Genomic DNA, 27776 nt, shown 5'->3' on the forward strand with positions numbered 1-27776 from the left:
AAAAAAACAGTTCCACAAAATTAAGGTGCTTTAAATACCTCCTGTGCTTTTAGTTAAGCTACCTTTAATATACTATTGATTCTTTCAAAATATAACAATAACTGCAATAAATGTCTAATATGCATGTAAAGTCAATATTTCTAAAACTTACTCTACTGTGGAAAAGCTAATAACCTCTTTACTTTTAGAAAATCATAATTGTATAATAATAAATTTATTTATTAAACATTTAATGAGGTCTTTTCTTTCTTTTTTGCAACACTTTCCCACCAGCAATAGACGCAATGTTGAATCAACAGAAACTGTGGGTAAACAAACCTTTTCCACTATTGGAAAAGAGGAAAAGGGGAACAGAATAGAATAGAAAGGAGGAAGAAAAATGGGAAGAAAAAAAATCAACAATCAAACACTTGAACTTAATTCTCATTTATAAATCATGGCTTATTTTGACACAATATTGATACATAAGATGACCAAAGCATAATCCAAATGAAATTTTTGAAATATACCAGTATATCCTATTGAGCTTAGTTTTATTTTTTGCAACTTTGAGTCATATTCAGAACAAATTTACATTGATCTTGAATCCTAGTAGTAATAATATAGAACATCTTTGGATTTTTGCAAGATAAGAAGCAACATCATACAATTTGTAAATGGCATTAATATTTTTAAAACTGAGGGGGAAGAAGGGGTAAGAGAGGAGTTGGTAAAGGGCCACAAAAAACGATTACATCCTATAATGAAGAATATACTAATTATCCTGATTTGAGCATCACATATAGCACAGAGGCAATGACATTCAACTCTGTACCCCACAAATATATACAATTAACTATGTTACAATAAAAATAAATAAATAAAATGGAATTACATCCCTACCTATGGAGAAGAAAGCTGCTGCAATCAAATTACATTGCACTCATAAAACATAATAAAGAATATCTGAAGTGCCCTAAGAACAATATAGTTAAGTATTTCCCTAAGGAGTAAAATCACATTGGTCTATTTGAAAAAATATAAATAAAATCACTTTTAAAAAACCAATGCATTGGGCCGGCCCGGTGGCGCACTGGATAAGTGCGCTGCTTGAGAAGCGCGGCGGCGCCCCCGCCCGAGGGTTCGGATCCCACATGCGGACCGGTTCCCGCTCACTGGCTGAGCGAGGCGCGGGAGCGGCACCGAGGGTTGCAATTCCGTTGCCGGTCCCCGGTCCGGTACGGGGGCAACACTGAGGGTTGCGATCCGTTGCCGGACATGGAAAAAGATAAAAGACAAAAAAAAAAAACCAATGCATCATTTTGAATAGATATTAATTTATATAATTTGTGAATTTAAAAAATAGGGTTACATTTGCCATGCAGCAAGCACAGATATACAATTCCTATTAATTTCATGGTAGTTTAACAGGAGTCACGTAACCAAATCCCCACGTAACTTGCTGAAAATTTACCTCCTATATTTCAACTAATCAAATATACTGAAATGAACAAAAGTAGTCAATTTTGCTACACTGGGAAATCTTAAGTCCCTACAGTAGGTCAATTCAGCGTTATCATAGCAATGGCCATATAGTTATTCACAGCAAGAAAAAGAACAAGGGTATCACAATGAAAAGAAGTAAATTGAAGCAAGAGCTTAGGAGCTCTATTATATGTAGCATTTATCTCTAACAGAAAATATGTTGTTTTTTCCAATCTTGTGTGACTTTTTCAAATTGTTTTTTCTCAATATACCATCAAAAAACAAAAATCCTTTTTTGAAGCCTAAAATTATGCCCAACAAGCCTGATCAGAGAAATAAAGAGCAATCTGAAAACGTATAGACTAACTCTCAGGAAACAAGTGGTTACTAACTTCTGAATTACAGTGAATCAAATCATGATTTTTTCAAAAATACTTTTTTAAAGTTATCTATATCCATGTCCTCTTACTCCTCACTTCAACCTTCCACTCACACACAATACTGCAGTGGTTCTTACAGTTTGATGCTGAGCAACACCATCAGCACTGGAATATGTAAGAAACACTAATGCTTGGGCCCCACCCCGGACCTTCCAGGTGATTCTGCTATACCTAAAGTTTGAGAACCTCCATAGACTTTGTTGTTCCTCCACTATGCTCACCACTGCCTTTACCTAGCATATGCAACTTATATTGAGAGTCAGCTCAAGCATCATCATCACTTCCAGTTGGAAGACTTTACTGACATGCATCCACCACCTCAACTACCCCTCATCCAACGCCTGTGTGAACACCATCATGGCACTTACTACCCTGTTCTTACATCTGCTCATTGTTCCCTCCCTCACTGTTAAGATTATGAACCTCTTCAAAGATTTATGGTGGTTTATGTAATGGATACAGATTGAGTGCTTTCTATAAACGAGGCATTGTTCTAAGCACGTGAACACATCAATCAACAGCAATGGCAAATCCTTGCCCTTCTGAAACTGACATACTACATATGTGTGTGTATATGTATAGGCATGCAGTATGTGTGTGCATACATATATGTGTGTACATTTTATTATATGCGTGTGAAAATAAAAAAATTAAAAGGAAGGAATAAATCTATTAGTTTGAATTATTTTAATCCTTGAGTTTAACACTGGAGAAAAAAGTTACTATTCCTTCCACAAAATTCCTTTCTTTCTGAAGGAAATATTTAAATGCCCCAAACAAGTTTTTTCTAATTCATATTTAAACCCTAGACCTTTTTTCTTCTACCCAAACAGTGAAAAGACCCTATAGACACACATCATTCACATATCATTTTTCAGTAAGATAACATTAACTCAAAATTCATTATAAAATGTGCTTAGAGAATTTGAAAATACATTAAAAACTGGTAAAATACAATTTCTACAGCAATGTCTTAAATTTTTTTGATTTTTATAAAATAAATATGTAAAGCTGTATCTGTCATATCTGGCATTTAGACCTGTTATAACATTTTTTTTTTAATAAGCAACAATGAAATTTGAGTTAATTAACATTTTGACTAATGAAATCTAATTACATACTCATTACATAAAAAATTCAACCTGAAACCCATATTATGAGCTTTGCTGAAAAACAGCTATTATTTGTAACTTGTCACTTCAGCAAGCCTTCATATGTCTGACTTATGCTTGCCAGGACTCCATTACATAGCATAATTTAATTCTCTAGGACACAAAAATTCAATTTACTTTCCTACTTACTGATACATGATTCCACAGTGGGTTACTATGCTTATAAAAATTGGCCGAAAGAATCAAAGCACAACAATTTCTCAACAAAACTGACTTTTGAAAGGCTTGAGGCTAGTTCTCTAGGAATAAAATCAATTACAAGAAAAATTTACAAAACATTCCTTATAAAAATTGGCCGAAAGAATCAAAGCACAACAATTTCTCAACAAAACTGACTTTTGAAGGGCTTGAGGCTAGTTCTCTAGGAATAAAATCAATTACAAGAAAAATTTACAAAACATTTTGAAAGTTTGGTCTTTAAAAAATCATTTTTTATTTGGAAATTCTAAACATAATTTTCCAAGACACACGGGAGAGTAGAGACTTAACAAATAAATAAAACATTGCTCCTATTTTGCTAAAACAAGTAAATCTTAATGGGTAAGATTCTATTCTTAATAACCGACTCATCGAGATAGACAAACACCTAGATAGATACAGATAAGGTAATTCTAACAATTAAACTTTTATATAATTCACTTCTACCATGTTAAAACTTCAAAAAATTCTTAGTGATTTGCTCTTTAACATGCACACAAATATGACATATTTATAATGTTCATTTCAACATAAGCCCTTCTTACAAATTTGGAAATTGACCTCTCATATGTATGATATAAAACAAATCCATAATTATGTTTAGACTTTAACATCATACACCAAAGTAAAATACTACTATAAACAGGAAAAAAGAAAGCTCCCAAAAGGGAAAGCTTTACCCATGACTATTCTGCAATACACAGGCTTGTTTTGTTTTTTAAATCTTAATTATTGCTATTATTTCAAAATTCTAGTCTACAGTTCAGATCCCTGTACTGGCCAACTGCCAAAAAAAACCCTCTAATGTTTGGTTTCTACTAAAAAAGTCAGAAGACTGGGAAAACCAGGCTAAATACAACTCAACTGGCCTGCTAAACTAAATTACTTTACCTGCTTGGCACTAATAGGTATTTGAGGTGTCAACCCCTGTTGAAAACCATGAGCTCCTCAAGCATAACAACTGTACCTTATGCATTTTTAAATCCTAAGCACCTGGTTCAATTTGGTCACTCAATAAATGAGGAAGGAAGGAAGAAACCACCTACGAAACTTTATCTGAATTTACATGCAAGAACCCAAAAACAGGTACAAAAAGAACTTATCTCTACAAGATTTTAAAAGATAACAATCATGTAAAGGCCCAGAAGAAACTTAATGGCTGAATGGTTAAATTTATATTTTTCTTCCTACACTCTCATACCTAACTTTAATTGGTTTTCTCTATAGATGTTCTTGGAGCATTATCTGCTCCAAGTGCAGTATGTCATGAAAAAGTTTCTATTTGCTAGCTACCCGCTGAGTTAAGCTACCGTGCCAGCAAAGTGGTCTCTATCTTGATTGGTAACTTTTTCATTATGTGGACTATTGAGCCATTGGTCCACACATGGAATCTTTTTTAAATGTATAAAAACATTCAAACATGACAGCAGGAATTCAATATGTTTTCTCCCCAAAAGACACATGAAAAATTATGGACTATACACAAGATTTTCATTAACAATCCAAGCCAGAGATTCTTATTATTAAACTCAGTTCCTGCTCTTTGTTTATCATTACAGTACTATTCATTCAGATATATTACATGTTAAAGTTAAATCTGGTGAATGTTTAATTCTAAAGCAATGAGCAATGTCATCTGAAAATTAAATATTAACCCATTTGTAACTTTACATGTTAACATATTGAAGCTTATCATAAAGACAATGAAATAACAAGCCTCTTTCTATAAATTGACAGCATGCCTCTTTTTCTCTACTTATCATTTTATTAATAGGTATAAATGGGATCACTTTAAAGTATATAGAAAATGAATTTTAAAACTGTAAAACATTTTTTTCAATAATTAGGACTAAAAAAATATATTTTATATGTACTTCTCAGAGATTTGTATTCTTCACAGATTTTACAAGATTGATATATTTTCATGCTGAATACAATAACTACCACTATCAACTAGCTATAAAATTTTACACATCTTAGCTCCATATTAACTTCCTGCTCAAAAAGCACCTGGATGTTAATTTCACACGGAAATAATATTTAAGACTAAAAGATAGTTTCAACTATTTCATTATGCCTCAACAGTATATTTACTTTTTTAAAAGTCACATCTGTCTTGAAAAATATTCTCATTACTATCCTCATTACTATTTCTAGATTTTAAAAAATTCAAAGCAACAGTGCTAAAGAAAAATTCCATATCTCTTTTTAAGTAAAGGGAAATTGTTAACTATACTTCTGCAAGTTTTCACATTATAAGGAATATAGATATACAGTTAAAGATCTAGATAACATTAAAAAGGAAGCACTACAAAAAAATAAGTTTTTCTAAATAAAAGATATGAAAAAATGTTTTGTAGAAGTTTTAGAACTCTGACCACAGTTAAGAGGCAGACCAATCTAAAGATGAAATGAAACAGTTACCACAAAACTCTTTCTATTTTACTGAAATAAATGTAGTCAATAAATGTAAAATACACACTAAAACAATGCTTTCGTTTAGTTCCCTAGGATTATTTAGAATGATTACATTTTATAAAATTATGTAAAATATAAACTCAGACATCTAGTACTTTTTATATACCATATAGCTACGTAATGAAAATAATTCAACCACCAAAAAGAATTCGACGTTCAGAAAATATTTTTAACACCTACTTTTTAAAATAATAAAATAATATTCTAGCCACTTCCATACAAAAAAGATTGCATAATTTAAGTTCTCCAGGATTTAAAAAACAAAATTTAAACTGCATCTTACCTTCTGTATTAGATAAGAAGCTGATTATAATGATAAACCACAGACTTCGCATTCTGCAACCAGAAGACACCATTATTGATCCCTTTAAATATTTTCTTTGTATTCCTTAATGAATCTAGTTATAAATGTCCAGCTTCATCGAACCCAGCAGTCTGCATCATTGATCTTCATATCTGAAAATCAAACAAATCCATCATTTATTCTATGGGCCTCTATGTCACAAAAAATGCAAAAACAATAACAATAATTCTCTTTTTCTTCCTCCATCCCTCTCCTGAGTATAAAATATATTTTGATTCCATATTCAACATGGAAGCTACTCCTATATCCTAGATATCTGAGCCTCACATCTTCAAAAGAGTCAAAGCCCAAAAAGCGTTTATAGATAACCATGACGTATGAATTCATAGAATAGTTACACAAATTTTCTTTGAAAAGCATTAAAAGCTCAGATAGTCACTCTAGAATAATACGTCTGTCTCTCCGTGACATATTACAGTCTTTTTATCAAAGTACTAGCTTTAGTACATAATATCTCTAAACCAAATTTTATACATACATATACTTTGTTTCTAATGATGGTAACATCAATATCATTTATTATTTCATTCAGTTTCCCTGTAAGATAGATTAGAGATGTAATGAGTTTATTTGTCTAAATAAGATGTACAATCTTTACATATGGGTGTACTTTCACTTATATAACAAAGGCATTCCAAAAACGCCACATTCCTGAACATCATGTATCAAACTGTTATTTCTCTGACTGCTAGTTACTTGTAGAGGGAGCAGTTTAATGAAGTGATTGTCTCATAACTATTTTATTTTAAAATTTTAGATTTCATATACTGGTTGCTCTTACAACAAGGTATAACTTCTTAAGATTGAACCTATATACTTAAGCCCACAGGATCTAAATAATACCCTCAGGGCTACAATGAGTATATCTACAAAGTTGCATCACTATTTTTTAAAACTCTGGGAAAAGAGTGGCAAAGTACACAAAACCCAGAGTCAAGTCTAATTCTGACTAGCCCTCATGGATCCAGTTCTCCAAACTTAAAGACAGTACTAAAACTTCAGGAGTGTGACTTTAAGTATTTCTTGGTTCCTAGGATCGCATGAGACCTGGTCATTTGCTGGGTTCTATTCAGGTATTTTACTTCTTTCTAGGATAGTGTGAGGAGTCACAGAGTAAACATCAGCCTTACAATACACATAAAATAAAGGCAGTTCCCAAATATAGCTAGCTTCTGAGGATAAAGAAATTAAAATTTTTCCTTTTAAGGGACATCTCTGTTTCTTCATATTAGCTTCCTATCATTTTCTTCTAAATAATACTTTTACCAAGTTTTCTCAAGCCACCCTTAACCTGCTACAACTGAAGAGTTTTATAAAGTGGAGCAGTGAGAGGATTCTTCCCACCCCATTCTGATGTTATGTATATATATAACTCAAAAAAACTAACTCTTAGATAATTTAGATGCTGTCACTAAAGCATAAAGAAATTTAGAAAACAGAATTTTCCTGACAACTGAGTTCTTTCACATTATCTGAACTATTCTGCATTTAGTAATTGTTTCATGTATCATATGGGATTCTATTAGCAGCTTACTGTATTCTATTATCAGTGCACTGTAATGTAACTTCAATGGAAAAGCAGACAGACTATAAATGGTCTGGGACATTTATCATACCATAAAGGCACTATCTTGCTTTATCAACAACCACACCAAAAATAAAGAAAAAAAGTTAATCTGAAACTATTATCTAGTGTTTAAATAAAGAGATCTGTAAAAATCACAGATGAAACCAGCAAGATATTTCTATAATAAGGAATATGTTTTATCATGGCCACAGTTTCAGAGATATAACCGCTTTCCTATATACCTGTTCATGACCTACCATCAGCCCAAGTTTTAGTTCTCTCTGAAAGCACTGAAGACATTTAGGTATCATGGTGGGCATGGAGGGGTAGGGGAGGGAGGAAGGGTCATCACCTTTGGTACTATGCAGTTCTGAGAACACCTCAAATGCTTCTCTGTCCAAAGAAACAGGATGAAAACAAAGGAAAGAGCAATCTTCCTCTACTCAATGAAAAAATACAAAAAGAAAAATGATCCATCAAAAATGCACCTGATAGACACATGTGGCACATGTCCCTGCAAAATTAGCTGGCTTGTACTGTTCATTTCCCATTCTGACCTTCCAAAAACTATCCAAAAGACAAAACCAAAAGTAAACCTGAAGTTTACAACTGCTGTGGCAAAAGTACCTGCCTTAAAACTGAAAGTTATTCTGGGCCGGCCCGGTGGCGCACTGCTAGAGTGCGCTGCTTGGGAAGCGCGGCGGCGCTCCCGCCAAGGGTTCGGATCCCACATACAGACCGGTTCCCGCTCACTGGCTGAGCGAGGCGCGGGAGCAACACCAAGGGCTGCGATCCCGTTGCCGGTCCCGGTCCGGTACGGGGGCGACACTGAGGGTTGCGATCCGTTGCCGGACACGGAAAAAGACAAAAAAAAAAAAAAGCACTGAAAGTTATTCTATATAAAGCCTAAAGAAAAGTTAAATTTCATGGCTTGTCACATCCAATAATGCTAACCGACACTGAGGGTTGCGATCCGTTGCCGGACACGGAAAAAGACAAAAAAAAAAAAAAACACTGAAAGTTATTCTATATAAAGCCTAAAGAAAAGTTAAATTTCATGGCTTGTCACATCCAATAATGCTAATTGATGAACAATATCGTATATCCTACAGTCTGTTCAATGATCTGATCAATCAATTAGAATAATTTTAACATATGGATGAGGTGCATTACTGCTACAAGTAGAATTAAGTCAGCCTTTGACTGCTCCAGATTCAAAGAATTTAGACTCTCCATGTTTCAGTTGTAATGGGTACTTTCATTTCAGTGAGCTAATGTGCACAGACTGCTTGCCCACATGTACAACTCTTGAACACGTTTCCACTTTCTTAAAGTGATCCAAGATCAGTCTGTCTTCGGTCATTCACTATTTAAAAGAGTCCTTGTTTGTGGGAAGAAAGGGAAGGAAGGAATCAGGGATTGATGACTGCCTTGCAGGAAACAGCTGCCAAGATAGGAAAACCTCTCTCAGTGAGGGGAGAAGGAGGAGGAAACCACACAACCAAGACTTCTATTGTGGTCTTTGGCCAGGACTGAATACTTCATGAACAGATTTTACATACTAAAAATTCAGCGTATTTTTTAGAGTTGAGAATGTGAAACACAATTTTAAAGTGCACTCCAGTCAATTATGAGTCTTACTGTAAGTGACTCTTTCTGACAAATAGAAACAGGTTCTGGAAAGTATAAAATCATCGCTTTTACGCAAAAAAAAACCTTAAAGTCCATCTACCTTTGTAATGAGTAAGTAAAAGAAATATCAAATTTATTTTTCTCACTCTACAACCTATACCCAATCACTTTAACATCAAATAAAATTATTTCCCAAAGTGAAGCTTTGAAAACTAAGTCAAAAGACTTTACTGCTGTGATCAAAATTAAAAACAACTCTCCATTAAACAAACGTTAATGAAAATCGAAATATCTAGCAAACCACAATCAACTAATAATAGAATGAATAAATAACCAAATGTGATTAAACTAATCCCTAGGAATCATTGCTCCTAAGTCAAACTGGAGCCAAAGGATACTCAGAGGCATAGATGGAACTAAGAGACTTGTCCTTCAAACTCTCTAACTACCATCAAAAAGAAGCTTTAATAATAGCATCTTACAAAGCAAAACAAAAAGAAAGGAACAAAACCAAAAATGGCTATTAAATTTTCTTTTAACAAACAGAAAAAGCTATTGTAAGTGATTTCCCACATTAATAACCTGTATGTCTTTAGATTTTTAGAAAACTACTTTCTAAGAACTTCAGAGAGTTTAGCATGAAGTGGGAGAGGAACTAGGAGCTAGAAGTACAGTGCATAGATGAAGTCCCTGGCAACACTATGTAACAGTTCATTTCTTAGCAAAATCAGAAACAGCACATTTCCACTTAAATTATAAATGATTATGATTTCTAAAAATCCAAGCCACTTCTAATGTACAACCTACTCCTACCTCTGCTTGTTGCTTATCCTTCCAATAAGAAGATTCAAACAATTTCATCTTAACCTTGTTTCTATAAACCACAAGCCATTGTCTACCAAACCTCTGTCATGATTTTTTCAGATCTAAGTATCCTATTACTCTGTCATGTAAAAAGTCAATTAATGCATCATTACTACCAAACCTTCCAAAGCTGAACACCGACTTCCAGGAATACGCTTCAGCATTGTTTATATCCCAATAGTCCTCAATGTTTTATACACTACTTACGATGTACAGTCAGCTGTAGCCTTTCAGACAGTAACCTACTTACATTTATTAGCTGCATTAAATATCCTGTGCTTTAAACTGTCAGCAAAATTATTTAAAAGAAAAACACCACTAACCAGTTTTAAGTCACATATTTACGCTACATTATCAGGAAATCACATTTAGCCTTATTATGTGATGATACTTATTTAGCATATATAGAAAAAAAAAGACCCACTCGTTGATAAGCATCAATGAAAGAAGTAGAATATAACACGTTTCAAATTAATGAGACAAAGTTAATTTAATTAAATTTTTCTAAAACTGGTTAACTAGGGTTGATATTCTGTTAAGAGGAAAGGCACCATAAAGATTTATATCTAAAGCTTTATTTTGATTTTTACTCATGGACACTGAAGTACTGTGAACACTGGATATTAAACCCCAAACAACTATAAGCACGAAGAAAACAGGGAAAGGAAAGAGTTATCTAAGCATGGGCTCTAACTAAAGTTACCCATTGTTATTATGCATTAACGCTGTGTAAAATAAAACATTGATGCTTTGGCTAAGCCTAAAATTCTATGTGCTAAATATATGTCAATGCTGAGTGAAAACTAAAGATAGTTATACAAAATCAGTCTTTTGATATTATTTGCTCTATAAAATCATAATCATTATGGGACATAATTTACTTGTAAAAGAAACCTGCTTTTCTAAATTTTACCAAAACAAACACATACAAAAAGGATGATACTAACCCCACTCTGCCCCATGCAAAGGCTTAGAAAATGGAAAATAAATTAATCACAGTTTCATTTCAGTTTAGCTGAACCTCAATCAGAGAATTCACTTTTCAGAAATATTTTATGTTATCCTCATAGGCTTGAATTTCTCCTTCTTGTTAACGTTGTAGAAAACATGGACACCCCTGGAAGTTTTCCTTCGGTAAGTCAGCTAAATAAACTCTTGCTACTGCTTGTCAGAGGGCTTTCTTTGCTCTAGACGTTCGATGTTCTTTTGGGTTTGAGTTTCTTTCCTTCACAAGCAAAGGCTTGGGGGTGCCAATGCTGATAAAGATTCTAAAACCATGTGGCCAATTATTAGCAGCCACCCTCTTTCTCCATCTCATTTCTGAGGACACTGGTATCAAGACTAGAGTACTTTAATTAAACTATTTGTACTAAAGTCCCCTTAATATACATTATTGGTCTTACTCTTTACTGAAACTTCTTCATTTGTGGAAAAATAAACTCTCCCGTGAGAAGATTTAGAGGAGGAGCAGAAAAAACAGTTCAGAAATGCTCCTAGTAAATTACATCCTATCTGCTATAATATCTAGGAGTCATGCTGAGCATGCAAGAGATGCTTATAGTTGTGGACACAAGAGGCACAGTCTGGGGCAGTCTGACATTCTCTTCATTAAAATCCATCCAGTTGAAATAATAAAAATAAATAGCTGTCATTCTCAAACCAATGTAGGGAACACTTTATGGCTGAACATAAACTTGCAAACAAAGTTTTCAAAAGAAAAACAAAAACAACAATGAAGTTACATGCCCAGTCCAAAATATTACCTTACATATATGAAAAGTTCATGGCCCCCCAACTTTCCTACCAAAAAACAGAAACAACTCCCTCCCAAAAATCCATGTGTTTAGAGTATTTTGTATTTATTGTTAGAAAAAATTATAGCATACCTACAACTTAGAAGTTAGTTTTTTCCCCATTTGGGGGAAAGGAAAAACTATTTTTAAATGAGTCCTCTCCAATTTTAAAAGATATTCTATTTCCTCTTATCTTTGCAACAGTCTACAATTTTCATGCAATTTTTCAGAACTGAATGCAAATTACAGGTACTACACCAGAAATATTTCCTGAGTACTTACTATGTGTGAAATATTGTATCAGACACAAATCACTAATACTTATAAAAATCCTTATTATAATCCTCAATATAAAGGTCAGAAATCTGAGGCTCGGAGAGGAAAAGTGAGTCAACTGAGATTACTCAACTAGTAAGTGGCAGAGCTTAGATTCCAATCAAGGCTAACTAGACAGCCATTATGTCCACTATACACCAAATTATACATTCAACAAATATTTACTGAGCACCTATTATGTGCTATGTACTGAGGAATAAGAGACAAAATTCCTTCTCCTCAGAGAGACTATATTCTAATTAAAAAATAAACCGTCCTAGGAAAAAGCTATAATTGCCTGGCACATTTAGGTTCCAAAAAAATTATAGCTAAACTAGATAGATAAACTAGTTTACTTATTTATTTTATGTAATTTTCACAGCAACCTGGAGAAATATATATTATCTCCATTTTACCTAAAAAATGAGAAAACTTAACCTGCTCAAGGGCAGTAAATAAATATCAGGGCTGTGAAATAAGCCCATGTTCTAAAAATACTACTGTCACAAATGCTCTACAATTACTATTGTCACAAATGTTCTAAAATTACTATTGTCACAAATTAAGTCAATCAGACAAACTACATGTTCTATTATCTTTTCCTTTAGAATAAAAAATGGAAATAGAATAAAGTCATTTGGGGATCATGAAAGAGGTAAAATATCAAAAGAGTAATGACTTGATTTTCAAAATGTTTACATGAGCAAAACTAATATCCCTTAGGTAATGAGAGCTAAATATTAACTTAATTTTTAGCATTTCCAGTTGGGCTATCTTAATTTTACTCATTTATATGGCCATTTAAAATCTATAACAATTATATGTTATAAATTAACAAATTATTCTAAACTGATAAACCTGATTATCAACGAACTATCTGAGAAGTTGCTTATAACAAGTCAGAAAAATAAACATAAATATTTTTTCCAATATAACTAGCAATGCATCTTAATAGTCATAAAATGAGTGTTTTAATGTTAACATCTATGAGATTATGGACTAATTATTTATTGTTTGGGCAAATACACAAGAAAAAATTCAGTGTGGCTCAAAAGATGCAATCTTATATTTGGCTCACTGCACTGGACCCTTTGTTCATATATCACTGTTACTAGACATTCCCCACATCAACATTCAAATTCCCTCTTGGTCTATGTATACAACCACTAAATGGGATAATAATGACCTAGGATTTGTCGTATATTAGATCATCAATATCACCATCAAAGGGTTCAAAGAAGTAATGAGATAATCTGATTAAATTATGTCAAATGATCTTAAAAATAAATATGAAAAATTAACTATAAAGAAGACATACTATGAAGCTGAAGAGAATTTTGTGAAGTAAAGCACATTGCCTTTTGTAATCAGTAAGTGATACAATTCATTTGCAAACTATGTCAATATATATAGTGTTATCTAGACTTTAATTTCTTACTTTAAAAATAAAGTAGATCATATTAGCACTATAATTGCATGTATGTCAATTCAAGTCAATGTCTATCTAGTGAGTACCTGTTAGATATTTTTGATATTGGGTGGTGAAATGAGTGTTAAACTTATTTTTTTACCTTATATGTTAATTGATCCTGTGTTAGGTTCTAAAGATATTATAAAAAGATTAAGACATAGTTGCCACCACCAAGAAGTTAATAATCTTCTAAGAAGACTTAAATACACAAGAAAATGACCAAGATCCAAAATACGCTTTAAATAATAATTACTAAACCCTCCAAAACTTAACAGTAATATATATATTTTATACTAAAATCATGAGAGAGAAGAGAAATAAGAGTAGTTTCTGGATCTGTGTTTCCTTCAGACATGATCGACCAATGTCATCTTAATGAAAAAGTCCAAGATTGAGATCATGAGCACACCCTAGAATCCTGGCTTAACACACCACTATGGGGTTTGGGACAATTTACAAAGTCTACATTTCAAGTGCAGCAACTAGTCGAAGGGTAAGAACAGAAGATATATCTATGATCCCATCAATTTCCCAATCTTCCAGTTATGGGGTTATCATCCTGATTCCACCTTAGGTAATCTTAAGGAAGATATTTAGGGGCTTCTGCAATATGTTTATCTAAGAGCTTGGCTCTTCTACCAAAACACATCTTGGCAATTATTCTAATTCACATTTAAAAAATTACACCTAAGAAGTAGCAATTTCAAGAAATCATTTTTTTGAAACCTACTTACAGATTATTATATTGACAGCCATACTACAATACCTTGAGACTTAATCAGCTTACATATTTCACACTATGCCTTCCTGAGAAACCTACAGATGACCAAAAATCAAAATGACATTAGGGACTTCTTCAAGAAAGAGCAAGTTCCTGTGCCTTAACTGGGGCTGGACCCTATTAAGCTGTATGTTCCATCCATTTATATCTATACAAGTAAAACTCAAAATAATGGAATTTTCCTGAGTTGCAGAGAAAAGGAATATATCAATTATTTATGATTAACCTAATTCACAGTATTAAAGTTTAGTCTACATAAATGAACAAAATAGATTGTCATCCACTGTCAGGCTGAGATTCTGTGTGATTGGTATGGCTGATTCCTCTAAACAGCATTAATTTAGATCAGAAGGTAAGAAAAATATTCATGGACACAACTATTAAAAAACAGTAATGAACTGAGTCATTTTAACACTTGTTAAATGTTAAAAAAAAAACAACAAAAACTCAAAATTGTGTTTATTAAAATTAAAACATATCCAGTTTTATGTGTTAGTACTTATTAACTACTCAATCAGAGTGGGGAAGGTATGTGGTTTTTAGAAAACGGATTTTTCAACTTCAAAATATAATATTATAACCTCTATTAAAATTTCAAATAACATTAAAGTAGTAATAAAACAATGATGTTTAATAAAAAGAAACAGTTATAAAAAGCTGAGAAAAACTGACTGGAAGCTTGAATTACTTGCTAAGACTCTGTCATTTGGTAAAAGACTAATGTATTTTTGTAATATTTTAACAATTTTAAAAAATGTTTCAATTCAGACAACTTTGGGAAAAATGTATCAATTATTGTTGCTACTCCACATATAAAGGAAAGTAAAAAAAACTGCTTAAAAAGAATAAATACCAAGGATAATAACTAGTGATTCTTCAAGTGTTTTAAGCTTAAAATTATCAGTTACATTCCATTTATCTGGAAAGATTAGAATCAACATATTATGTAGACTGATACTATAGGTATCTGAGCAGAAGTCAGTTACCTTTTTCTATAAAAAACCATATTAAGGTGACTACTTTAGGCTTTAAGGGCCTTACAGTCTCTGTCACAACTACACAGCTCTGCCACTTGTACCATGAAAGGTGCCACAGACAACACATAAATGAATGACCATGGCTGTCTGCCAACAAAACTTTACTTACAAAACAGATGGCTGGCAACAGGTTGCCAGCCCCTGCTGTAGATGAACAAGCACAAGAACACGATAAGTGGGTAGATAACTAACTAATAACTATAAATGTCTATCAAAATAACAAAACCAACTTTAGTCCATTATTTTAAGAAATTAATTTAAATGTTCATGTAAAGATAAATTAACTGTGCTGGCATGAGAAAAATAAAACAAAGCAGCACGATGCTGACCAAAATGAATTAGTGTTTCATTGTGTTTAACAAAGCCATACATATGGCTTTATAATGTTTGGGGAGAAATTCCAAAAGAAAAAAAAAAAAAAAAAGGACATTACCAAAGTATCTTATCTTACTACTTTGTTTGGCAGGAAAGAATATAAAACCAATCAAAACAGTAAATAATGAGAAACTGGAAAATAATGCAGTTTAGACAAGACCTCTGAGGTATTCTATCATCAGCACAATGGTTTCAAATAGTTGTTGGTAAAAGTGGCTTCAAACTCTTGAAATTTCTGTCATCACTGTTATTCATCCATAAAAAGTACTGGCTATATCCCAGTTCCACACTATATTCAACAGCAAACTGCTAAATTCTAATTTGCTGACTTTCCTCTGTAAAGCTAAAAATTCTACAAGGCCGAAATCACCTACCTTATTACAAATGATTATGAAGTCACAATAAACACACACGTCTTTCAGAAGAAAGAATTTTTAGAGCTTTCCAATTCCCTATATCCAGACTCCCCCCAACCAAAATACCTTGATTGTTATTATTAAATATTTTTGTTTTCTGCCAATCTACTCTTTTTAAAAATTTAATAGTCAAACTATAACATACCATTCATAAGAACAACCCTGTCAAGCTGTAATAGGTATCACATTAAAATAAATGAAGGCTAAACTTTTCTATCAATATTATATATACAAGACCAAAGAGTGGAGAAGGTTACAAATTTTTAATAAGAGCATTATATTGTGGTAGTAATAATCTAGGTGTTTTACTGGAAGTGAAGTGGATTACTGTAAATGAAATTTTAAAATGTCCTTTCCATATTACAGATAACACAAAATGACTTTTTTTCATGTCTCTGGCGATAAGGATAAATTTGCCACACATTTAAATGGTGGCTTCACCCTTCCTACCCTGGTTCATGAATTAATAATTCAGTGACATTAATACAAGAAGATAAATGATAAAAGGTTAAGGCACGTGGGCCAACCATACACACATACTTCTTTTAGCATGGTTAATACTTCTCTGCCAATTATAACTAAAACTTTTTAGCAGTTTTCAATAGCATTTTTACAATCTAAGTAGCAGCTTATGCACACACAATTTCACACAATTCAGGCTTAATAAATCTCCTGCTGTTACCAAACAATCAGTCTAGGGGATTAAAGTGAAACATCTGTTAACATTAATAATGTTTTATATAGTCATACCTATGAAAGAAGCCTCTACTCCATTATTAGTCTCCCGAAAAACCTTCTAGACCAATATACTAATTTAGCATGAATTATACATATTATCCTTCAATTGCTAAATAACAATAACAAATACACTGGTGTGAAATGGTAAAAGAAAAAAAAAATCACATCTAGTAGGAAATAACAGATTTTCTTTGTACCAAGCTTACTAAATGTATATGTGTGTGCATGCATGGATATATGTATACACACACAAATGAAATTAGTCCAGTGTCTAATAGTTTCTAAAACCAAAAATCCTCTGGAGCATTATTCATCCTAAGTTTGGGTATAATATAGCTACATTAATACAACAGGCACTTCATTTTAAGGTGGTACATTCACTGTTGTACTGATTCTAATTTGAAATATCTTAATTCCGGGGCCGGCCCGGTGGCGCACTGGATAGTGCGCCGCTTGGGAAGCGCGGCGGCGCTCTCGCCCGAGGGTTCGGATCCCACATATGGACCGGTTCCCGCTCACTGGCTGAGCGAGGCGCAGGGGCAGCACCGAGGGTTGCAGTCCTGTTGCCGGTCCCCGGTCCGGTACGGGGGCAACACTGAGGGTTGCGATCCATTGCCGGACACGGAAAAAGACAAAAAAAAAAAAAAAGAAATATCTTAATTCCTTTTCCATTCCTTTCACCCCCTCTGCCCTAACCTCTTTCTCTCTAAACTGCAAAAACCTCACAGCTGATTCCTCATCCTCCATCCAACTTGCCAACCTCCATTACATTAATCTTGTTATTTTCACTCTAAACCATAAAAATATGTAAAACTGAAACCAATCCTACAAATCATTTTACTTATTAGAAAAGAACATACTTGAGGTTTTGACTTGACAAAGGCAAATCTCAGAACTGTTGGTATTTTACTTTTTCCAGAAGTACACGTATTATTATCTTGCTGTAATTTATCACAACAAAGCTATTATCTCTCTTTTAACAACAGGGAAATTGCAACTGGGGGCTGGAGGTGAAGAGGATAGTAAATTTTAAAACTTAAAAAAAAAAAAAAAAAAAAAGAGGGGGACAGTAAAAAGCAAAGCTAGAAATAAAATCCAAACCGATTTAACTTCAAAAATACTAATCTAACCCCTGCTTCCATCAAAATTGTTTGCTCAGTAATTCTAAACACACCTCTCCAACTGACTTTCACTCAAGATTTTTTATCCATGTAAAAGCATTTCTCTCCTTTCCACCTACAAAAAGTCTGTATAGACCTGATACAGTCTAGAAACCACCTGTGCCAAAAAGTCAACCTGACTGCTTCAAAATGGAAAAAAAAAACCCTCACTTCACAGTTTTCTATAGCCATCATATGCATTATTTGTATAATAGTTGCTACTGGGTTATCTTGTAACTCCTCTTCAATTAAGCTTTTAAACTATTTTAAAAATCCTTTTTGTTGAAATTTTCAATGTTTATCTTTCTTCAACATAAATCTCTTCAAACCAGGCCAAAAAAACTCCCTGTATACTTTGCTGAAGGTACTGAGGCTGGTGGTACTGCAAGCAATACAATGATGCAGAAGATAAGGAAATGAGACAAGTGCACAAATAACTTTCCAAATTAGTGTAATTAATAGAATAAGTGCTCCTTACCAACCATGGCTTTTGCTTACCCCTTTAATCTTGATTTTGATGAGTGGTGCAATATCCTGGTAATTAATACATCAAATGTAGAATGAACTAACCAACTTTCTAAAAAACACTGTAATTTGTAATAGATTTCTTTTTTTAGCTAACATGTCTAAATTTGAGAATAATTATTCTTTATATCCTGGTTTTCTTTTTGAAATATTTTGGTAATTCAATTTTATGCCACAGGAGGCTTATCCTTACATTTCTTGGCATATTGCTGCTGTTCCTTGTCTGGAATCCCTCTGCCACTTGTCGCTTGGCCAACTACTATTCCTTTTCTAGGACTCAGTTTAGGCCCCTCAGTTGACTATCTAACTGACCCCCTTCCCTAAATCTCCACCACACAGCAGGGGAACAGGGATATTTTTGTCCATACTAAATATGCTTACCACTCTCACATAGTATGTGAAGTATGATTTTCAAAAGATTGTGAAAAATCAAATGGTGGGCCAATAAATTCAGAGTGGTACCAAAAGCCAGTGTGAGACAGGGCATGTTTTTATTTTTTAAAAGCACACCTTTTTATTTAAGTATAACATACACACAGAAAATTGCACAAATCGGGCCGGCCCGGTGGCGCACTGGATAGTGCGCTGCTTGGGAAGCGCGGCAGCGCTCCCGTCCGAGGGTTCGGATCCCACGTACAGACCGGCTCCAGCTCACTGGCTGAGCGAGGCGCGGGAGCAACGCCGAGGCTTGCGATCCCGTCGCCGGTCCCCGGTCCGGTACGGGGGCAACACTGAGGGTTGCAATCCGTTGCCGGACACGGAAAAAAGACAAAAAGACAAAAAAAAAAAAAAGATTGTGAGCCAACAAAATAGAACTCATGGCTTTCACAACTATAATAACCTCAGTGAGTGCCAGGTACCCTTGCATTATGCCTAATAAAGAGCTAGAACATAATAAACAGAATAAAGGAAGATAGATAAACAGGAAAAAAACAAAGGGAGGGAGGGAGGCATGAATGAATAAAATGAACTCTGAGAAGTAATGTATATGAATTAAAAGGATAAGAAAAGTGAACAGAATTCAGAAACTCAAGTATGAAACAGAAACATAATTTTTTAAAACTGGAAATGAACTTAGAGATCTCCTAAAATAGGAATTTTCAAGGATTTTTTTCTAAGCAGGACTATTTTTTTAATTAAATGCTTAATTAAATATTGAGGAGTGTAAATTTACAAGACAGAAAACGAAAATGAGTATTTTTTCAAAAAGTTTAGTTTATCATTGTTTGACATAAAATAACTTTTCATTCTCATTATTTATAGAAGTCAAAACCCTCAAGGAGGAGTTTTAAAAACCACTGAGACTCCTCATTGTAAGAGTGAGGAAGCAGAAGGTCCACAATTACTAGGGAAACAAAACCTGCAACTCAGGACCAAACTCCATTAGAAAATTTTTTTAAAAACTTACAAATTTGACAATGTCTACAAAAATAATTTATAACTTTAAATATTTTTAAAAATTTTAAACTTTAAAAGTATTACAAAATGAAAGGTTATATACAACTACATTAAATATACCTCATAATTTTGCTTTTAAATAAATACTGGGGATTGTGTAAATGAACAAATTAGACATTTATTTTCAAAGTACACTAAAAATACTAGATAATTTTTTCCTGTAAAACTTTTTGACAAGGTAGGCTTCCACATCTACACATTTCCCTAGCAATATTTTAAATTTGAGAAAATACTGTTTCCATCAGTAAAACTCCTCCAAGCAGTGAAGTTTTTTAACAGAGAATAACATAGGTGTAGAAAACACTTTTATCACCATACAGAACAAAGAACAAAAAAATTAAAATCCACATCTTGTTCCTCCTCCAAAATTATGGGACCGACATCAGCATTCCAGTTCAACAGCTAAATGTGGGCTATCTCGCCTCTATGTGAAAACCAGTAAATTCCACACTGGAAATTAAACGTCAGCCTTACTTTGCAAAGAGAAATGTATCTGATACTGCCTATAGTACACTTAGCATTGTTTCTTTTTAGTAATTATGATTTACAGAGGCTGTTGAAAAATGATGGCTACTTTGAAATCCTAATTTTCCACTATCCCTCCGACCAGCATTTGAACTTATTGACTTTAGAAAACGAATCAAACATTGACAAATCTAAGTAATTCGTTTGCAGAAAGATATCTGAATATTAAATATAAAATTTAACAGGTTTTAATAATTAGACTCTATAAATGGTATAATACATATGCCTGTCCTAATTTGGTAAGACATACTTATCTCTTAACACTTGTCAACCTAAATACAAGAAATTGTTCTGGCATTTTACTAAATTAAAATCTTGAATTCCTACAGCTTGAATGTACAAATTTAGATTTTATTAATACTTTAAATCAAACCATAGTTATCATTCAGTTTCAAATAATGCAATTTATAGTAGTCTGCTGTGAATGCAAGAACACAATGAGATTTTAATCAGATTTTAATATTAGTCACTATAATACATTTGGAAAGGCAGACAACCACCCACTCTCCCAAAAAACTATCATCTCACAATTAAAAGATAAAGATAATCCACCTGTGATATATAATTACCTACTAAAAAAAGAAACTATCGAAGAATGGCTTCTTGCATACCAGAAAATATCTCTGATGCTAAAAATCTGGGCCGTCTTTGCTAAAAGTTTATACAAAATATTAAATGCTATTGTTCCACAGGCTGCTGATTGACTAGATGGTTGCACAGTTTGATAACAGTTGGACCATGGATTTGTTAAAATACTATCAAAATTTTTCTGTACATATTTGATCTTATATATATTAAAAATGTCTTTTCAAGAATTTTTGTATTTTTATAGTTTCCTTAACTAAGTAAATAAAATACAATTCACACTACAGTATCAACATTCATATCTGGTTAACTTCCCTTTATTTCATTTTGATTACCTTATGCATATCTATGTCTTCAATGTGATTTATCCTTTTAGAAAAAAAAGCAGAAGCAAGCCATCCCAACAGGACACAGTTCTGACAAGCATCCTTTAACTGACTTCCTTTCAAAACTGTTAAGGCACGGGAGGATCTTAATGTCTAGGATGATTTGGGGGCAGGGATTTTGGACCTGTGATTGTAGGTCAGGAGAAGAAATACAAGGAAGAATCCTGCTTACATGTTTTCTGTATCACAGCTCGATCAGGCATCATATTATAAAAGTAAAATGAGAAAAAACTATTAGTCTTTAATTGCACAATAAAAGTATAAGCACAAAGTACTAAGAGGTTCAGATGGACAAGCAAACCACACTTCCTGCTTTCAGTATCAGAACACCAATTTTGATAAAAGCCAGTCAAGTCAGTCAGTAAGTTATAATTTAACGGAGGTAGCAACAACAATAGAAAATCCTACAATAAAAAATAAAAGAAAATCCTGAGCAGAATTGAGAAAAGGAGTAAAAGGGAATCTCCCAAATATGAGAGAAAAAATAAAACAAATCTGAAGTGTAAAAATGGATGTCAAAAGACAAGAGCCATTTAAATATGTGAACAAATGTTCACCAGATTTAACCTACTCAGTAATAATAATATTAATGAGCATTTACCGAAAGCTTTCCAAGTATGAAGCTTTATCAAGCACTATAACTGCATCACACAAATTTTCTCTATTATATGGAAGCAAGAATATTTTTATATAAGCAGAGAAAAATCAGTATTATAGCACTTTTATTATAACTTTTATCATTCCTATATCCATGAGAAGAATCTATAACTGGTTAGATACTAGCACAGTTTATTGTGATTTTCATTATTATCAACGATACCGTAGTTTACTCAAAAAATACATTGAGAGCCTACTCTGAGTTAATCACTGATGGACAGGTGCTGATAGGTACTTTTGGTTGTTGTTCAGTCTTGTCACCCATAATTAACATGATACAAAGCATCAGCTATAAAACCTAAAAACTATAGCTGGGTATGAAGAGCTGAAAAGCTACTGAGGAAATGATTTTGTTATTCTTTTACAGAACAAGTTGTAGCAGGGAAATTTCCTATGTACCAATAAGATAAACATATAATACAGAAGTTCATGATAACAAAGAGAAAGCTACAGTAAAGATAAATTGCAGTGAATTTTTTTTTTAAAAAAAACCTCCAAGGGCAGAGATATTCCTAAGCTTTCTGAAAAGGGGCAGGCTGGTCTCTAAGGAAACCTAAGAAAAGCAAATTAGTTGCTTAAAGAGCTGTTAAGAATGTTACTAAAATGGCCCTGAACAATGAAGAGTATCTCAACAGGTCTAAAACAAAATAAAGATTTCTCTCTAACCAGATTATAACAGCTTATTTTTATACAGTCTTGATTACCTAGGAGAAACCTCATATAAAATATAAATAAAGCAAAAACCTAGGTCATGGAGCCTGAAAGCCACATAATAAAATGTTTCATTTTATATGAGCATTAAAAAAAAAAAAGTGTGTGTGTGTGGTATATATATATATAAAAATCATTTAAACATGCAGGCACATTCTCAAAAAAAATTTCAGAAACATCTATTAAAAAAGCAAAATTATATGTTTTCACAAATATTACATTAAAAAGTGTACATATCAACTTGAAGCAATTTGGGGGCAGTTGATATTCTTTAGGCTTAATGCATGCCCCTCAAAGTATCATAAGAAAAATGGGCTCTTTCCTTCTCCTTTGCTCTCAAGCAAACTAATGGCTTTGATTCCCAGCTCCCCCTGTTCCTTGCATTCAATCCAATGCCAAATTCTATCCTACGTTTAAAGAACTTCTCACATCTATCTGTGCCATTGTCTCTCATCAAGACTGTCATCCACACCTTCTAATTAGGTTTCTTATTTCTTCCAGTTATTTCCCCACTCTAGTTCATTGGTTATACAACATTGAGAGCTGGCAATTTAATGTAACACTTTCTCAATGGAAAAAATCGACTTTTCATGGCCTACATTTAGTCTAATCTTAGCAGAGCAGGCTCTTTATAAATATGTCCCAAACTAACATCCCGGTTTCATCTCCTCCCACTTTCTGTGCAATTCATACCATCCGTACACATTTCCTCTAAGGCACCATATTTCTGCTTTTATTTTCCCATGCCTTTACTCCTGAACTTTCCTCCTCCTCAAGAAAGCCTACATACTGCAATCCTCTTCAGCCTTCACATCTACTTAAATAGGGTCTCTTTTTCCATTCCATTCATTTTGAATTTGCTCCCCCTTTCCTGTATTTCCACAAGCTTTCCTCTACATTTCACTTTGGCATATCATTATAGTATGTCTTATATTACAATTACTTGTGCAAATGTCTGTTTCCCTTATAAAACCTAGTAAGCACAGTCCTTACAGAACAGTACATTTCTCCAGGCAGGGCCTTAATAAAAGGCTGTTGATATAAATGAATAGAATCAAAGCCCAGAAGTTAATGGTAAGCTACATGAAATGTGCTTACAGGTAAAATTCTTCTTGCAGAGGATAAAACGCAATCAATACTTAAAAATACAGACTTTAAGACCGATGCAAGCAAAAGAATATTTCTGGCCTGGTAATTTTTGGCAAACTCAGTACCAGAGTTCTGTTAAATTATTAAAACCACATGTGCTGCCACAATAACCTCTGTGGCATTGTAGAAAACCATAAGTAACATCTTGAAAGTAAAATTCAAGGCATATAAATACTGTAAATTATTAAAGTATATCCAAGCCCTTACCTGTCATTTATGCACATGCAACATCGTTGGAAATAGCTGCCCTGAACTACAAAAGCATAACATACTTTAAGAGATCGTACCCACAAATAAAATATTAGATTTTTTTAAAAGATAACTTGGATGTGACTTCTATTTTAATAGGATTCTCAAAAGAAGTCTTCTCTATAGCAAGAATTCCCTAGTACTGCACATTTTAATATAACTTATCAAAATTGGGAGTGAGAGGTAAGATAATGGCAAAAACTGAATCATTCCGGCTCGGTAATTAATATTCTGTGGCCTTGAGAAAACTATAAATTGCACAACACAGAAGGGAGACAAGGCTACCAAAAATCAAGATTTTTACTCACTCAAATTTACCTGTATGACCTTTATTGTAACCTAACAATGTCCCTATAAATGAAAAGTTGGTTAAGGAGTTTGGGTCGGATTAATACAGTCTTTTTGTTTTTTGGCTGCTGGCTGGTACAGGGATCGTGTTATCAGCACCATGCTGTAACCAACTGAGCTAACTGGCCAGCCCTTAATACATTCTTGAACATAAGCGAATTCCAAAAATCAAAACATCTGCCTTTCAGGTAAACAACCAAATACACCAATTAGATATTTGTACTATTTCTGACTATTATACTTGGAATTAAGAAGAATTTTCAAAATTTTTTAAATTTGTAATATTTACATATACTAAACCAAAAGCTGCACTGTTCTAGATTATTCAATTTATTATCTGTTGTGCTGGTGTGAAGAATCAATAAAACTCAAAAGTTCATATAAAGGAAACTCACTACTGAAGATCGGGAGCTTCTGATTTCCATTAAATTGAGTCTACCTGTAAAGTTGTTTCTGTATCACCATGACAGATCATTTCAAAAAATGTTAACCTGGATTTTAACACTTAAAATTTGACAAACTTTTGATTTTATGTTAAAATGATGAAACACACTAAAATTTTAGTAAGTACTTAGCATTAAAAAGTCAATTTGATAGGGCCGGCCCGGTGGCACACTGGATAAGTGCGCCGCTTGGGAAGCGCAGCGGCGCTCCTGCCCGAGGGTTCGGATCCCACATACAGACCGGTTCCCGCTCACTGGCTGAGCGAGGCGCGGGGGCAACACCAAGGGTTGCAATCCCGTTGCCGGTCCCCGGTCCGGTATGGGGGCAACACTGAGGGTTGCGATCCGTTGCCGGATACGGAAAAAGACAAAAGACAAAAAAAAAAAAAAGTCAATTTGATAAGTAAAGAATTAATGTTCGAAAAGATAGAGCTTTAAAAATTCAGAGTAGCATAGTTGTGATATTGTCCAAGTAGTGTTAATGAAAATTTTAAATATTAGCCAAAATTATATACACTGTTTCATGGAATTCTTCCTAACATTTTTAGTTTGATTTTTCAGCTCCTTTAATTATCAAAACATGTTATAGGTCCCTACTAAAAGCCTATCCTTATATGGTTGCATATGCTTTTTAATCTTTTAAAATCTCTTCCGTGCAATAAATGACAACAAATTAAAATAATAAAATTACCATAAAAGTTTATCTAAGACAGATTCTAGAGGAGATAAGGAAAGAAAAATCAATAGAAACTTAAGTCTTCAGATGCAATAATTTATAAAGTTTAAATAACAGACAGGCAAATTTTCAGCCAAAAAATGAGACCAAGACAACGCTAAATCCTGGCCAAGAGCTAATACATATTTTTGCCTTATCATAAATTTGATTGACACCAATCTAAATAAAACAAAGTAGGATGGCAGGCCAATCAAAGACAGCAATTGTGCTATGTGTCTGCTCATACAAATCAATTTAATATACAAACTAGCTTTCTATTTTTCTTTTAAAATCATTCTACTCATAACACAAATTGTAAGATGGCAGTACATAAACATTCCTCACGCTAACATTTACAGAGCTTCAATGAAAAACTTCTATATTTCCTCTGAGAAAAAAGTACATGGAATAAAGTTTTCCTTTGTCAGCTGAATGAAAGTCGGCAAGTAAGAAAAGATCACTGGTATGTTACTTTACATGGTCATCAGACTGAACACTAAAAGAATCTTTTACAAGAGTCAAATAATGCCAAATACGAAGGCATGGCAAATATCCTTTTCTTAACGATAGAAGGCTTAAAGGTATAGTAAGTCACATGAAAATACTCTAAAGAATACAAATAATGATTCCACATTAAACAAAACCCACAAATTGATACTAATCACTAAATTTATATCTTGACTCTTTTTAGTAGGTCAAACACCAGCTTAGTTGGGAAGTCAAATGAAAAAAGAAATTTTTTAAAAAGTATTTAAGGCCCTCACCATCAATTCAGACATGAGTAATATCAAATTATTAAAACAAATGAAGAAAATATTCTGTAAGAGGAAATATTTAAAATATTCAACCAATATACAAAATACCAAAAGAGTGTTCTTAAGACCAGTGCAAAAAAGTGTGATAATACCAGAATTTTATAAATGCCTGATAATATCAATTTAATAAGTACATAAGATTTTGTCGTATTTTAGTCTTTATAGAAACAGGCAAAATCGATTTTAATAAAATAAGCTAACAGATCAAATTTATATTTTATTTTTGATTAAATGTTAACATTGTGGGGAATTAAATGCAACCTTCTTGATATGCTCCTCTTGATTGTCACAGAATTAACAAGCAATAATGAAAAGGAGGCCATTAGTGTATGTAATCTACAAGATTCTCAATATTCTTCAAATACTTAAGTGATTGTTCTACAAGCCATTCAATTTAGTATTGTTCTAAAGAGCTCTAATTCTTACTCTCAATTTTTTTTTAGAAATACTCAAACTATTAAAAATCAATCCCAAATGTTTTTGAAAAAGGCAACCCTAGAAAAATATGAGTTCTAAGATACTTAAGCTTTGCTCTTAGATATTTTAATCATATAATATCAGCTGAGCAATAATTGTTTTAAAGATCTATTCTCATTTAATGAAACCAATTACAGGTTTCCAGGCAGAAATGTCGAGAGTAATTATGTACTTTTTATTAGTAACACAGTACAAGAAAGTTGGGGGGGGAGGAACATGGAAGGTATGGGGGAGTGACTATATTATTAAAATAAGCAGAGTATGAAGTTTATGTTTGACCATCATGTTCAATAATTTATAATTCTATGTTACCTTATTTCTATAAATTCTGTCACCATAATTCTATAAAATGTTTTATAAACACCAATCAACCCTAAATTCCTAAGGAGATACAATGATAAGAAAGTGTTTTAGAATGTATTCTCAAATTCCTGTGTTGTATCTGTTACCTGAATCCCACAGAGAAAA

At 33.2% G+C, this 27776-nt stretch overlaps 1 protein-coding gene across 16 annotated transcripts in view; it reads right to left on the reverse strand.

Annotated features, from left to right (window-relative positions):
- LPHN2 (latrophilin 2) overlaps positions 1-27776 on the reverse strand; it is a 188029-nt gene that overhangs the window by 145874 nt on the left and 14379 nt on the right. For all 16 annotated transcript variants that reach the window (XM_008568332.1, XM_008568343.1, XM_008568336.1 and 13 more), the window contains exon 2: positions 6036-6208. In XM_008568332.1, coding sequence (XP_008566554.1) covers positions 6036-6108 — 73 coding nt within the window. In that variant the 5' untranslated portion in view covers positions 6109-6208. The remainder of the gene's footprint in view (positions 1-6035; positions 6209-27776) is intronic.

Source organism: Galeopterus variegatus, unplaced genomic scaffold (genome assembly GCF_000696425.1).
Source record: "Galeopterus variegatus unplaced genomic scaffold, G_variegatus-3.0.2 Scaffold401, whole genome shotgun sequence".
Classification (NCBI taxonomy): domain Eukaryota; kingdom Metazoa; phylum Chordata; class Mammalia; order Dermoptera; family Cynocephalidae; genus Galeopterus; species Galeopterus variegatus.